The 13808-nt window shown below is 34.5% G+C and overlaps 3 protein-coding genes across 4 annotated transcripts; 2 read left to right on the top strand and 1 right to left on the bottom strand.

Moving 5' to 3' along the window:
• Window positions 1-2821: 2821 nt before the first annotated feature.
• LOC147278199 (putative jasmonic acid carboxyl methyltransferase 2) lies at window positions 2822-4260 on the bottom strand. The gene is made up of 3 exons (XM_086252280.1): window positions 4162-4260; window positions 3359-4057; window positions 2822-3190 (listed from the first exon to the last, which is right to left on the bottom strand). The coding sequence occupies exons 1-3, from the start codon at window positions 4234-4236 to the stop codon at window positions 2822-2824; spliced, it is 1143 nt and encodes a 380-aa protein (XP_086108406.1). The 5' UTR covers window positions 4237-4260.
• A 1493-nt stretch (window positions 4261-5753) lies between these two features.
• LOC147278198 (inositol-pentakisphosphate 2-kinase-like) lies at window positions 5754-11611 on the top strand. 2 transcript variants are annotated; one of them, XR_015123464.1, is made up of 10 exons: window positions 5754-6085; window positions 6180-6324; window positions 6570-6773; window positions 7045-7192; window positions 7462-7505; window positions 7645-7755; window positions 7955-8554; window positions 8828-9025; window positions 9889-10181; window positions 11472-11611. XR_015123464.1 is itself a non-coding variant. In XM_086251736.1 (8 exons), the coding sequence occupies exons 2-8, from the start codon at window positions 6223-6225 to the stop codon at window positions 8981-8983; spliced, it is 1365 nt and encodes a 454-aa protein (XP_086107862.1). In that variant the 5' UTR covers window positions 5754-6085; window positions 6180-6222; the 3' UTR covers window positions 8984-9207. The 2 variants fall into 2 exon arrangements, 1 of the variants encoding a protein (XP_086107862.1); XM_086251736.1 differs by lacking the exons at window positions 9889-10181; window positions 11472-11611 and having other exon boundaries at window positions 8828-9207.
• On the top strand, window positions 10202-12115 carry LOC147278197 (heavy metal-associated isoprenylated plant protein 2-like). The gene is made up of 2 exons (XM_086251737.1): window positions 10202-11279; window positions 11472-12115. Exons 1-2 carry the CDS (start codon window positions 11271-11273, stop codon window positions 11796-11798), a joined length of 336 nt encoding a protein of 111 aa, XP_086107863.1. The 5' UTR covers window positions 10202-11270; the 3' UTR covers window positions 11799-12115.
• The last annotated feature ends 1693 nt before the right edge of the window (window positions 12116-13808 follow it).

Raw genomic sequence — 13808 nt, 5'->3', positions numbered from 1 at the left:
ATGAGGGCTTATTTTTGAAGAAATTGGAATTTTCAACTCAAAATTGAGTGACAATGAGTGAAAAAATTCTTAAACTTTATAAATTATTAAATAACTCTTTGAATTTTTCTAATGTGGAATTTTCTCTCTCTCTCAACCATTTTCATGTGTCGCTATTTTTACTTTGTCGTGATATTAAATAGTGTGGTACGTACATACGACTGAAGGAAAATTAAAGAGAGCATATCTCCTATCAGTTTTTTGGTACTTGTTTGGTATCAAGCTAAAATTTTAGCCATTAAACTTCTCTTTCTCTCTCTACTATGTCTTCAATGGTTAAGATTTTAGCTTGATACCAAAGGAGTACCAAAAGCTGACCAAAAACTGATAAGGGATCTGCTCTCCGAATTAAATGAAAGTCAAACAATTGATTTGATGAGTGGTACATGCTTTCAATTGAACCACTTGTATTACATGATACATGCTTTCAATTAAATGGGAATCGAACCACTTGCATTACATGATACATGCTTTCAATTGCAGCAGGTACCTAGCAATTAGCATATATACATCATTTTACATATGCTGCATGTGATACATATATACAGCCATACCCCTCTTGCATGTCTCGATCACTTAATTTAAACGTGTTGTTCTTCAACTTTTGTCGCAAGTGGCAGCAACAGTCACCTTCATGAAAGTATCACGCAACATGCAATGAACTTATATTAATCAAGTGCCCAACCTATTTGTTACGTCTTTTGATTATGATCCAATTAATGGACTTTGCCCAGCCTATTTGTTTGGAAAGATCAAATACTCCTAGTTAAGTAATTAAGGTACATTTTTTCCTTCTATCTTCTATCTTCTCTCTTATCTTGTCAAGTAGTGTAGTTTTACAATTCCAATTAATTGTTCATTTTTAATATTATACATCCTTTAAAAATTATTTTTGCAAACAAATTAATCAACTAAATCGAAATCATTTAGTCATCTAATTATTATAAAATAAAATATCGGTGAGATGATTTTTAAATAATGTTATTAAAAAAAAATATTTCGATCATGAAACTATATTATAAATTAAACATAAAAAAGTAGTTAGCATTTCTCAATTAATTAATTAATTTTGGAGCCACCTGCAGTCTGCAGAATATAGTGAATAATCTGAATGTCTATCAACCCAACCTATACTTTTCTGTTTAGAAATATATTAATGTAATATTATAATATATGCATATATGGTTATAGTAGAGGGACTAATGACTATAACTGGCCGGTTGCAGTTTTACCATCCTAGCTACAGTACACCCTAATAAGTCTCTTTTCTTTGGTCAAATATTAAATCTTCTGTTAATATATTAATCTTGATATATGCAAGCATTTTTATGAAGAAAATTTTAAAATCTGATTTTTCACCGCCATTCGATCATGCATGCGTGGACATGCATCTCTTGACCCCACGGTTTGAACTTTGAACCATAAATTATAATTGTCCGCCTTTGATTTTTATGAAAAATGTAGGTAGATTAGAAAGTTGGACTTAGATACCTCGGTTTCTCTTCTTTAATTTGTTTATTGGTCAAACAACAATGTAGACTAATTTTGATGCTGCCAATTTCCAATTTGCCATTCTCTAACACAATATTAAAGAGGTATATTCAATGGAGATTCTAGTAAATTTATAAGAAGTGGATGAATTCAGAAAAACAAATTAGAAGAAGAATAAAAGAAACGAATAATTCAGAAAAATGAAATTGAAACAAAAAAAAAAAGTGGTGAATGAGACTGAATAATAGAAATGAAGAAAAAAAAAAATCTTACCTAAGGGTAATTGGGTAAGAAACTGCAGTGAAATTTCATCAATTAATGAATTCCACTAAAATCAATAACTTTTTTAATACCACTAGATTTTGAAAGATTTTTTTAAAATCCTAATTGATACCATCAGATTTAGACATATTCTTTTAATATCCAAATTAAATACACCTTGATTTCAAATTGATTTGAAATCCACATTGGATACACTCGTTAAAGACTAAAAGAACAAAGCTAAATGGTTTGGAGCATAAAAGAATCTCCACTAACTACAATAATATATCAATTAATGTCCATATATGAGAATCAGTAACAGTAATATATATCAATTTGAGAATATGGGCTTTGTTTGGGCATAATTTTTAGAAAGGAAAATTCGAATATGACCCAATTGTCTGCCTTCTAAACCCAATATGAGAGATTTTGAGAGGTTTTATGAAACAAATAATAACGAGCATGTGAGGTTAAAAGCAAAGGCTCGAACAAACAAAGCTAACTAGCAACTATGCGTTTAGAATTTTCCTTGTAAAAAAAAAGAAGATGGTAACTTGGGCCCCTGGGTGCCCAACTGGATCCAAATTTCTGGGCCATTATGAATCCATTTGTTCTCCGTTATCATTGTGAAATGGGCCAAGCCCTGAAATTAGTCAGGATGCCATGTGGATCTAACTATGTGGAAAGAATCATAAGCACCTAGATTTCCAAAGGGTAAGGGGGAGACACATTTTCAACATGAATTCGACTAAACATATGATGAAAATGGAAGAACAAGGATACAGGGAAAAGGAAAGACATGGAGATGGAATGTTGGGATACTAGAAAATCCTACCAATAATTGTACAAGACCGTTGAAATCTGTATACAACCAATCATAGTTCGAATTCACAATATATATATATATATATATTATGTCATACTGTTGGATAATAGGAAAAAAAAATATAAATTTTATTATTGATTGCATTTTTTTCCACTTATATTTATTAGATAATCAACCAACCCCTTTATAAAAAGGGAAATGAATTCAGTCCTTTCTAATGAGTGAAATGACGAAAAAGGTATACTTGGTTCTTGTCTTTGATAAGTGATTGCCGACGAGCTCTGTGAACCTCCGAAACAGTTGATCCATTATCTCTTTTCCAAAATGAGATTCCAGCATTGGTTCTACCACAGCTCTTGCCATCTTAGCTACTCTCTGCCCACTTGCTAAGGCCATTTCAACTGTGTTAAGCATGCCTTCATCATCCCACTCCCAATCCCAATCAACTTCGAACGCTTCCATTCGGTGCATTATGAACGACCCTTCTTTTTGTACCCCCAATTTCACTTCCTCTGCACTTGCAGCATAGTATGGAGCGTTGAAGGAATCAACCTTTTCCTCTTCAATAACACCCTTAAACAATATACAAAATGTTACTAAGCTTGCCATGAGGAAAAGAAAAAGAAAAATGTAAAACTCACTACTTATAACAAATACAAGTAGAGACCATGTTTGAGGTATTATATGTTGTAATGTACGTAAGATTTTACATTCTCGACGTGGGATACACTCTGTACGTACCTCTGAAACCATGGCCATTAATGCTTGGCCGTAGAGCTCCCACGGGTAGCAACTCTCTTGAGTTGTGGGATCAGAGGATGGCCTGCCCAAGAAGGTTAACACCATTCGTCCTCCATGAACTATTTCTTCAGCTCGGGACTTGAGAAACAGCGAAAAGTCGTTGTGGAATTGCAGCGAGTACGCGTCCAATACGCACTGTGGGCTGCTCTTAGATATGTAGATCTTGCCCTTGTTTAGGGCTGTGCCAGCCTTGCTGTACAGCCCAGGAGGAGCCTGAGACCGCCAGTGAAGACTTGAAGAAGAGTGCACAAAGTGCAAACTGTTGGCGGGAAATAGCCTACCATAAAAAGAACCTGGCATAGCAGATATAAACACAGGCCCAATTCCAGTACTACCCTTGTCATGATTTTCCTTCATTTTGTTGTAGAATGCTGGCAATGACACAAAAATGGTGTTGAAATCGTTGCTAAAGAGGTCGTTGAGAAAAACTCTCAACTCTGATGTTGATGACAGGAGGCCAAGGCTGCAGCGTTTGGCATATAACACATCCATGATCTCGGAGATGAGTAATAGGGTGTTGGGCCCGGATGAGCAGCCCAAATCTGCTATGCCCATGCTCTGTATTGGCCCATTTGATGAGCACAAACATTCTAGTACGGCTTCCTCAATGATTGGCTTTGTCGTACATAATATTTTGTTCTACAAAATTAAATAAATTAAGGAATGCAATCAATGCATAATATATGTGTGTGCATGAAATTAAAAATGGTGGAATTGTAAAAGATAGAGAAAGCCAAATAGACCTGAAATTTGGAGTTTTTAGCATAACTAGTCTCGCCATCGCCTTTGTTCATGTGAAGGATTTGCGTCACGCCCATATCGATCTTTCTCTCTCAAGTCTCACCCAACAACCCAGTTACCAGTACTTCAGCTAGTACTCAAGACTCTGAAGTTGTTGATCGAAGATGTGTGGTGCTCTCGAGTCTAGTACGTGATCAGTACAAATCCTTTATATCCAGACCAATAGGGGTGTATTCAATTGAAATTTTAAAGAAATTATAGATTTTGTAGATTTCATGGATTCTTATTATCTTATATAGAATTTATCAAAATTCAATTGAAAAATGCTAGAATTCTCATGGCTTTTGTTATTTAAACAAAATCTATCAAAATCCAGCAAAATCCACCACTTAATAAAATTTCTTTAAAATAAATGAGTTTTTGAATATACCTAAATTTTTATAGATCCTTTAAAATTCTAAATTAAATACACCTATATTTTTATGGAATGTTTAAAATTTTAAATTGAATCCACTTAGATTTCTATGGATTTACAATTTTTTTTAAATATATTAGAATTCTAATTGAATACACCAAATTAATTGCTAGGCTAAATTACACCAATAGTGTTTTGCACAAAAATAAGAATTGCAAGACTGACTGACGCAGATGAAAATATAGGTAGATTGGACAGTTGGAATTAAATAGGTCGATTTATTTCTTTCTATTTCTTACTATTTTCTTATTGGTACAACCGTACTACGTACAATGTAGGCTCTTTTTTTGTTTCCTGTTCCTATCGTTTCGTTTTGAGGTTGTTTGGTTTGTTTCTGTTTTCCTTTGATGAAGTATTTCCCCCGGCCAAAAAGAAAATACAAATAATGTAGATTGATTTTGATAGCCATTGCCTTAACCTAACAAAAATTAAAAGTAAAAGACTAAAAGAGGAAAGCTAAATGGTTTGGAGCATAAACGAACCTCCAGTAATGCTTGACCCTCTGGTTGACATTGGCAAGTGGCAAAGTCCCTCTTCTCTTGACGATTGGGCTTGCTTGTTATATATTTCTTTTTCTTGCTGCTGTATTGCTTAACTGCTATCTCACTACTGTAGCTCTTGTATTGCTCCTTTTCTCTTTAATGGAATCTCTTTCAGACAAAAAAAAAAAAAAAAAAAAACGAACCTCCAATGACTACAATAATTTATGTTCATATATGATTGAGATCGTTTCGGTTTAAATCTAATAGTCAGTTATTTATTTTTTAAATTTACTTTTCTGTCCATGAGAAATTGGTTTGCCGCCTCTCTCTTCTTAATTAATTTTTTATTATCTATTAAACTGATTATGCTTATCAAATATCAATGTTTACACAATAACAAAAATCTTTTCACACTAGCTAGCTAGCATAAGTGAATGTGAAAAGGCTAGTATATATCAATTTAAGAATATGGGCCTAATTTTAGAACAAAATTAATTGGGCCTATGGGTGCCCAACTGCACCCAACTGGATCGTGAAATGGGAAAAAGCCTGAAATAAGTATGGATGACATGTGGGATCGAACTCGAAGTGCAATACTTTTGCCAATGGCCACTTGTTATGTAGTGGTGTTGCCAATTGTTCCTATTTTTAATTTTATTTCTGTAAATTTTGGGGGTGGGTTTTGGGTTTAGTTCGCTTCTCACAGTTGCAGACAAGTGTGATAGATATTAGTGTGAAAAGAATCATAATCACCTCGATTTCGCAAAAAGTGAAGGTGAAGCCATTGATGATAAAGCGATTAAGAGCTGTATGAGTCCACCGAAAGATTCCCACTGTGACGTTGTACTGTGACTTGCGTTCTCTTCTTTTATCTATAAAGCATCTATTTGCGAGTTCGGGTTCAGTGTGTGCAAGGTGCTTAGGGTTTCAAACAGAAGCCCAGACCCCAAATCTTCTTCCATCAATCAGGTACTTGGAAATTAATTTCGATCGTCCATTCAGAATTCTCTTTTTTTTTTTTTTTTTTGGAAAAAAAAAAAACTGAAAAACTTCATTTGTGTAGTGACGGCGAGCTGTCGAATCTCAGCCAACACAAAGACTCGGCAATGGAGGTCATTTTACAGAAAAATGAGGCTGCTGATTGGGTTTACAGGGGCGAAGGGGCTGCTAATCTTGTTCTCGCTTACAATGGATCCTCCCCCCCTTTTGTATGTTCTTACTTTGATCTTAAACAAACACACACACAAAATATTGTAATTGTTAACCTTTTCAGCTGCTATTATACTGTGCTGATGGGCTCATGTAAAAAAAAAAAAAAAAATTTGCTGATTATTACACTTATCAAAGGGTGTGGTTTTTATTTTTATTTCTAGTTTTTGAAAAAAAAACCAAAATTTTTAGTAGTCTGTGATCATAATTGAAGCTTAAAATGGTGGGACCTTGCTCTATGTAGATTGGGAAAGTAATGCGCCTGCAGAAAGCTCAAATTAATGGGTCACCGAGCAACAACAGTCCAACAGCATTCACCACGCATGAACGCATTTTGTGGAAAGGCTTGGAGGACATTGTAGCTTCCTCTAACAAAGAACTTGCTAGCCAAAAATTTGTGGAGCGCGTCATGAGCCCTTTATTGGGCTCCAAATATGTTGATTCCGGGGTATGTAGCTATCCACACACATACAAAATGCATTTATGCATAATCTTTGGGTATTAATAGTGTCTGTAAAGATCTGCTCCACATGTATAAATTATAAAATGAATGATGGTTGTTGATGAGATTTCTAAAAGCCGATAATTGTCCCAAGAAGTGGTTATTTGTGAGATGGTACTGTGGCAATATAGTTTATACATTTGGTTTTCCTGTGAAGTCGTGCATGAATGCTTTACAAAATGGTTTAGTTATCTAACCTTGAATTTGAATATGGCAGATGCGTGTCCTTGTTTCCAAGGAATTCTTGGAGTCAATTGAGAAGACAGTAATTTGTCAGCGTCCTTCTTGGCGAGTTGATGCTGCTAAAGTTGATACGCAACGTGATTCTGTGATTCTCATATCTGATCATTCTCTTTTTCCTCATGGTAATTAGCGTCTCTCTGTTAACTACAAGTTTTATTGGTGTTGCACTTAAACATTTAGAGTTGTCTGTTCTGCATCCTAGGAAATGTGTACTAATGTAGACACACCTATCTATCTAAATGTTATTTTTCGTTTTTGTTTTTGTTATTATTATTTTCTTAAGATTTTATAAAGCTCTTGCCTGTCCAGAACATAATAATTTGAGCAGTAGTGTTTACTTAAGTCTAAATTTCAGAAAGAGTGATAGTTTATTCTGATTTGTTCATTTCAGGTACTAAAGAAGGTGAACCACCCTGTATATCTGTAGAGATAAAGGTCCATTTCCACTATTATGTCCTTTGTTTTTTTATTTATGCTTGTCATGTACATTTTTTCTTCTGTCCCTTAACATGAGGAATACCCTCGATTTGAAATTAATTATTCCCTTTTCATTTTCAATTGTTTCCAAAAATAGCCAAAATGTGGATTTCTCCCATCTTCAAAGTTCATAGATGAAAGAAATGCCATTAAACGGAGTATTACTCGCTTTAAGATGCACCAAGCCCTGAAGTTGCATGACGGAGAGGCATGTTTTACTATATTCTTCGCTCGTCAAATTAATTACTTTATTGGAACTCGTTTTGGTCAAATGAGTTCCATACATTCAATGAGAGTGTCGCTCTTAGAACTTCTGTGCAGAGGTTTCAGCAAAGAGAGCACTGCTATAGTAATGTTAAATTTCAATGTTTAATTCTGACTCGGATACATCTCAACCTATGTTACAGGTATCAGAATTTAGTGAATATGATCCACTTGATCTGTTCTCTGGATCCAAGGACAGAATACATAAAGCTATCAAGGATCTCTTCGCAACCCCACAGAATAATTTCCGTGTATTCTTGAATGGTTCTCTAATATTTGGGGGCTTGGGTGGTGCCGCAGACAGCACCAATTTTGCAACTGGGAGAGCATTTGAAGATGCACTTAAGTGTGTCATTCAGGGAAGTGATGGCTTGCGCACAATGAGTTTTCTACAGCTTGTTGCTGAGACAGTGTATAAATCTGGAGTGATGGATCAACTCCTTGAGGTCCAGAAACTTGATAATCTTGACATAGATGGGGCTATTCATGCGTATTATGACATTATTTCTGAGCCTTGCATGGTGTGTAGAGAATCAGGTAAAGACAAAGTGTTGCAGAGATATTCTTCTTTGCATTCCTTGTCTTTGGATGAAAGCATGAAGATTGTGAAGGACTTTTTGATAGCTGCCACTGCAAAGGACTGCAGTTTGATGATTAGTTTTAGACAGAGGAAAGATGGGAATCCGGAATCTTCATATAATAATGTGTACCTAGAATCAACCAACCAATCTTTTGATTACAAGGTAGAGAGCCCTTTATACATTTCATTCTGAATGATACCATAACATCTTACAATCATTGCATTTGGAAGCTCTTTTGCATTTATTTTTATTTTTTATCTTAAATGTTTCCTGGAGCTGTAGTAATCTATGCAATTTCTTAACAGCTAGAGCACATAAAACTTATGTCACTACCTTACTGAGTTAATTTGCTAAGTTTAATGAAATTCCCAGTGGGGGCATCATTCAATTTGTTCCTTGTGACATATTTATCTTATTTGGGTTTCTATTTCCTAGGCGCATTTCATTGACCTGGATTTGAAATCTTTGAAGAAAATGGAAGAATATTATGAGTTGGACAAAAAGATCGTAAGCTGCTACAATCAAATGGTGGAAACAGAGGAAAGAGGAAAGAAAACTACAAGCACAAAGGCTCTTAAAACTGCAAATTGATATTAGTTACAATGCTATGGAGGATACTTTATTAAATTACGAGTAAGTGCAAGTCACTTTTCTGTAAATTATTGTTGTTTTTAGTAATCGTATTGATGTAAACTTCTTGGCTTTTGGCCACTATTTCTGCATATCTGTAAATTGTTGTTGTTAATAAGTGTGATTGTAATAATTTTATTTAATTTTAATTTTAAAGTTAGTAATAAGAACAAGTAATTGGAGAATTGATGAAAAAGAATTTCTGGGGCTCTACAAGGAAAGTGACATATCAACCAACTTCCGTGTGATTTCATCAAAGCCCACACGGCCTAATTAATTCATACCGCTGGATCTTCATGTTGTAGTAGTAATAAAGAGAAAAAAAAGTACAGGATAACCATGGTGTTTTCTAACTGAATGTTAAAGGGCAGTTACTATTTGATGATGTAAATTGTGTTAATTTTTTCATTTTCATTTTTAATTTTTGTAGTGTTACTTGTGTTTTGAAGTTCAGGGGCTCTTTGCTCACTCAACCATGTGGATTCATGCCCCCTCTGGCTCAGTTATATATTCAGCTTACAATTGTGATGGCTAGGAAATGTCTGTCGTATAATTACCCACTTGTAGTTCTGATAATTTCAAATGCTTTTGTTTTCTTAACACTTTTTTATAGAATCAAGGAATGATCTTAGTTCAAATATGCTATTTCTTGCATAATCCATATACAGTAATCTAGTTTGCCAAAGTTAACATTTTTCTTATCAGAGTCTTTTTACAATTGTTTTCCATTTTTCTTAATATTTTTTTTTTCTACTTTTCCATTAATTGTGTAGATTTATGTGATAATAGTCTTTAATATTTGTCAGGTAAGCATAAGCTTCTTACAGTTTTGAACAATCTAACCAAGCAAATTTAACTTTGAGCAGTGATTTATGAAATTTCCCACAACTGTTGAGGTACAAAGTATGATTTGGAGTTAATTTTTGTAACTGCATTGCCAAACGACGAACATTTAGAGAGCCAATGATTTGGAAGAACCAATGAGCCTGATGCTGGAACATGTTTCTAGGCCAGGAGGTGGGGCCAATATGGAAGACTTTGTGCACTGTGGTTGATCGACTTTGGCATTTTCATCAGCCTAGTGGATGATGTATGGAATATAAAGGCTCTGGCTTGGCTATACCATGTGCTGAACAATGAGCTGCTGAGCTGTCAATAGGTTCTCTCTCTCTCTCTCTCTCTTTTATTTTGTTGATGTTTCAAGTACGACAAAAAAGGAGTTAATAGGTTCCGGAAGTAGGTCAATTTTGCCCATTCAACTGACCCCACTGAAGTTGAATTGAGAAACTGAATGCCATTTCTTCCAATTGACCAAGACATTTTGTAATGTCAGGATTTCATCAATTTTCTGCGCTGCAGACATCCTAAGCTAAAACCACATTGGTTGGTTTGTTGAAAATAGTTGTTTATTCAGGCAATCAGCATATTTACTTCGAGTAAAACTTGCTATAAACTGACACACCTGTGTGTACAAACAGGTGGCTGGGCAAACTTATTTACAATTGTTGTACATTCAGAGTCTGACAGCCATCATTTAAATTTGGAGTTAATTACACTTACATCTCTTGAGGTTTATCGTCTTTTCACATACACCTATGGGGTTTCAATAATTACACATACATCCCATGAGGTTTTAAAACTGTTGCATATAACCTCCTGCAAGAAAAAAATAAATAAATAAATATTTGTATTCATGTTGAACCTTACATCATGAATAATCTTATTAAGTTATTTAATCCTTTAGCATATTTTTTTGCATAATTTCTTATCATTTTCGTCTCACTATAGGGGTTATATGTAACAGTTTTAAAACTTTAAAGAGTGTATGTGAAAAGACGATAAACCTTAGAGGGTATAAGTGTAATTAACTCTTTAAATTTGCTATAAAATGTTTAATTTTTTTAATAGATAAAGACTGCAGGATGGACATTTTGGAAAGCTGTGTTTTAGCCTAGTGTGGGGTGTTGGTGTGTGCCTGCTCATGTAAATTCTGCATTAATTGCATATCGGACGGAATAGGTGATCCAATTAAGAACCTTCTGACTGGCATTTACTTTTAGCCAACTACTAACAGTCATTATGTACTCAACCAGACTTCTTTCCAAGAATAAAAATAGAACATAATCAAACTAAACAGAGTGAGAGAGAACATTTTATATATAGCATCTCTAGATCCATCCTTTCTTTCATTAGTTGTTTGTGCCAGTTTACTTTCTGAGTTATAGCTTGTAGGTTCTTTATCAGGATCATGTCCAAGGTTACATCTCTCATACTCCGTACTGCCAGTAGATTATTTTGTTTGCATGATTTGTTTTATTTCTCTGCTATGTAATTAGTTGTTAACCTGCCATTTTGCCAGGCGTCTCACTGACATTCTCTGCTATGTTTTGTTATATTTTCTGAGCACAAAAGTACGAAATAATCTGACCTTGTTTTTTTCTTGTTGCAGAAAACTGTAGTGTCAGTGGACCTGCTATGTTCAAAGTGCAGGAAAAAGGTGATGAAGTTAATTGCAACAGTAGAAGGGATAAATTCTATTGTCCTCGACCCGTCAAAAAATACAGTGACAGTGTCTGGGGAAGCCGATCCAGTAAAGATTATTAAAAAGGTGAGGAAATTCAGAAAATCTGCTACAGTTGTGAGTATAGGTCCTCCTACTCAAGAGAAGAAGGATGAGAAGAAAGACATTGTTCCTTACACACCAAAGGCATGCCAAAGATGCGATGTTTGGTATGTGATTGCCGAAGATGGTTACAATTACTGTTCCATTATGTAATTACTACTGTTCCATAATGTATTATGAAATATGTATTAATAATACCCAGTTGTATTTCATGTTGAATTCAATCATTGCTGAGATGATAAATAAGAGAGAAAAAAAGGCTCTATTGTTGATGCAAACTGTGTTTCAGCTGTTCTTGTTACATCTTATATGTGATCCATAGTGCCTTGGTCAATATTTTTACAGTCATATTCTGAACTGTTTGGTAAGATTGGGATAGTTTACATGGAAGTAGGCAGCTTAAGCTGTGTAGGTGAACAACAAATCTCGTTTAGGGCTGTCTAGAAAGTCCCTGAGCAGCTACTTTAACGTATGAAAAGCCACTGGGTGGTAATTTTGTGCTGTTATTTTTTATTGAATTTTAAATTTATTTAACGAATTAAACAGGTAGATGTGGTTATTTCATACATGGTTTACCTTCATGTAGACACTTATCATGGTTACCAACCAGGTTTTATTTTTCGAAGTTGTCATTGTTGTATTCATTGCCAGGTAATTGTGCTCGCATCATCTAAATGTTGTATGCGCATGCCTGACATTGTCAATAACTAAAGTCTTTGTCAGGAAGACCATGTTTTCTTTTATAATTTATGCTCTCATTGGTGAATGAATTTAATAGGACGTTTGTGTGTATAGTTAACTCAACAAAACACAAAACTGTGTGAAGATATCCGAAAAATCAATGATGATTGGTCGTTGGTTTGTAATATGGACATTTGATTTGATGTATTGGATTGAAAAGTATAAGATAATCAAAGGTAAGCATCGGTCTTGATCTCAATATCAACATGAAATGAAAGCTCCTTAATTTCCAACATTTTGGATCGGAAGAAAAAGACTTCCCAAGAGGAGAGATGGTCACGTTTTGCGTTTTGTTCACTTTCAGACAGCTAGCTAACCAATAAAACCTTTACAATGAAATAAACGAATTTGTAAATTACACTTACATCCCTTGTATTTTGACTTGACCTGATTACAAGGGCATCCTCTATATAATATTCTTAGAAACTCTAAGATATGATTTTATAAGTCTTAAAACATGACTTGAGATATTACTAAATACAATTTGAAATGCATCAAGGATATAAACATTTAAAATTATCAAGGAACGCCTTGAGATGCCCTAAGGAACGACTTTGGATGCTCTAAGGCACGACTTGGAAAACTCTAGGGTATGACTTTAGAAGTATGAAAACATGACTTAAGATGTCACTAGGTGCAATTTGAAATGCATCAAGGGTATAAATATTTAAAATGCATCGAGCTACGAACTGAAATTCTCAAGGAACGACTTGAAATGCCTTAAAGAACGATTTGAGATACACTAAGACACGACTTGAGAAACTGTAGAATATAAGTGTACGATTTTAGAAGTATCAAAACATGATCTTAAATATCCCTAGGTACAATTTGAAATGCATTAAGGGTATAAACATTTAAAATGTCTCAAGCTACGAACTGAAATTCTTAAGAAACGACTTGAGATGCTTTAAGGAACGACTTAAGATGGCATAAGGCACAACTTGAGAAACTCTAAGGTATGACCTTAGAAGTTTCAAAACATGACTTAAAATGTCACTAAGTATAATTTGAAATGCATCAAAGGTATAAATATTTAAAATGCCTCGAGCTATGAACTGAAAATCTCAAGGAACGACTTGAAATGCCCTAAGGAACGACTTGAGATGCACTAAGGCACGACTTGAGAAACTTAAGGGTATGACTTTAAAAGTGTCAAAACATGACTTTGAATGTCACTATATACAATTTGAAATGCATCAAAGGTATAAACATTTAAAATGCCTCGATCTACGAACTGAAATTCTCAAAGAATGACTTGATATTCCTTAAGGCACAACTTGAGAAACTCTAGGGTATGACTTTAGAAGTGTCAAAAACATGACTTGCAATGTCACTAGGTACAATTTGAAATGCATCAAGGGTTTAAAGATTTAAAATGCCTCGAGGTACGAACTGAAATTCTCAAAGAACAACTTGAGATGC

This window comes from Dryas octopetala, chromosome 7 (assembly GCF_963921425.1).
Source record: "Dryas octopetala chromosome 7, drDryOcto1.1, whole genome shotgun sequence".
Classification (NCBI taxonomy): domain Eukaryota; kingdom Viridiplantae; phylum Streptophyta; class Magnoliopsida; order Rosales; family Rosaceae; genus Dryas; species Dryas octopetala.
Note: the sequence above shows the minus strand (reverse complement) of the source record. Positions and strands in the feature narration are given on the sequence as shown.

Excerpts from the sequence above, each read along its gene's own strand:
- LOC147278199 (XM_086252280.1), bottom strand. The coding sequence starts at position 4,236 with ATGGGCGTGACGCAAATCCTTCACATGAACAAAGGCGATGGCGAGACT. Across the intron at positions 4,058-4,161 it reads CTAAAAACTCCAAATTTCAG|AACAAAATATTATGTACGAC; the intron begins GTCTATTTGGCT and ends TTAATTTTGTAG. Across the intron at positions 3,191-3,358 it reads TAATGGCCATGGTTTCAGAG|GGTGTTATTGAAGAGGAAAA; the intron begins GTACGTACAGAG and ends ATATTGTTTAAG.
- LOC147278198 (XM_086251736.1), top strand. The coding sequence starts at position 6,223 with ATGGAGGTCATTTTACAGAAAAATGAGGCTGCTGATTGGGTTTACAGG. Across the intron at positions 6,774-7,044 it reads CCAAATATGTTGATTCCGGG|ATGCGTGTCCTTGTTTCCAA; the intron begins GTATGTAGCTAT and ends TGAATATGGCAG. Across the intron at positions 7,506-7,644 it reads GTATATCTGTAGAGATAAAG|CCAAAATGTGGATTTCTCCC; the intron begins GTCCATTTCCAC and ends TTCCAAAAATAG.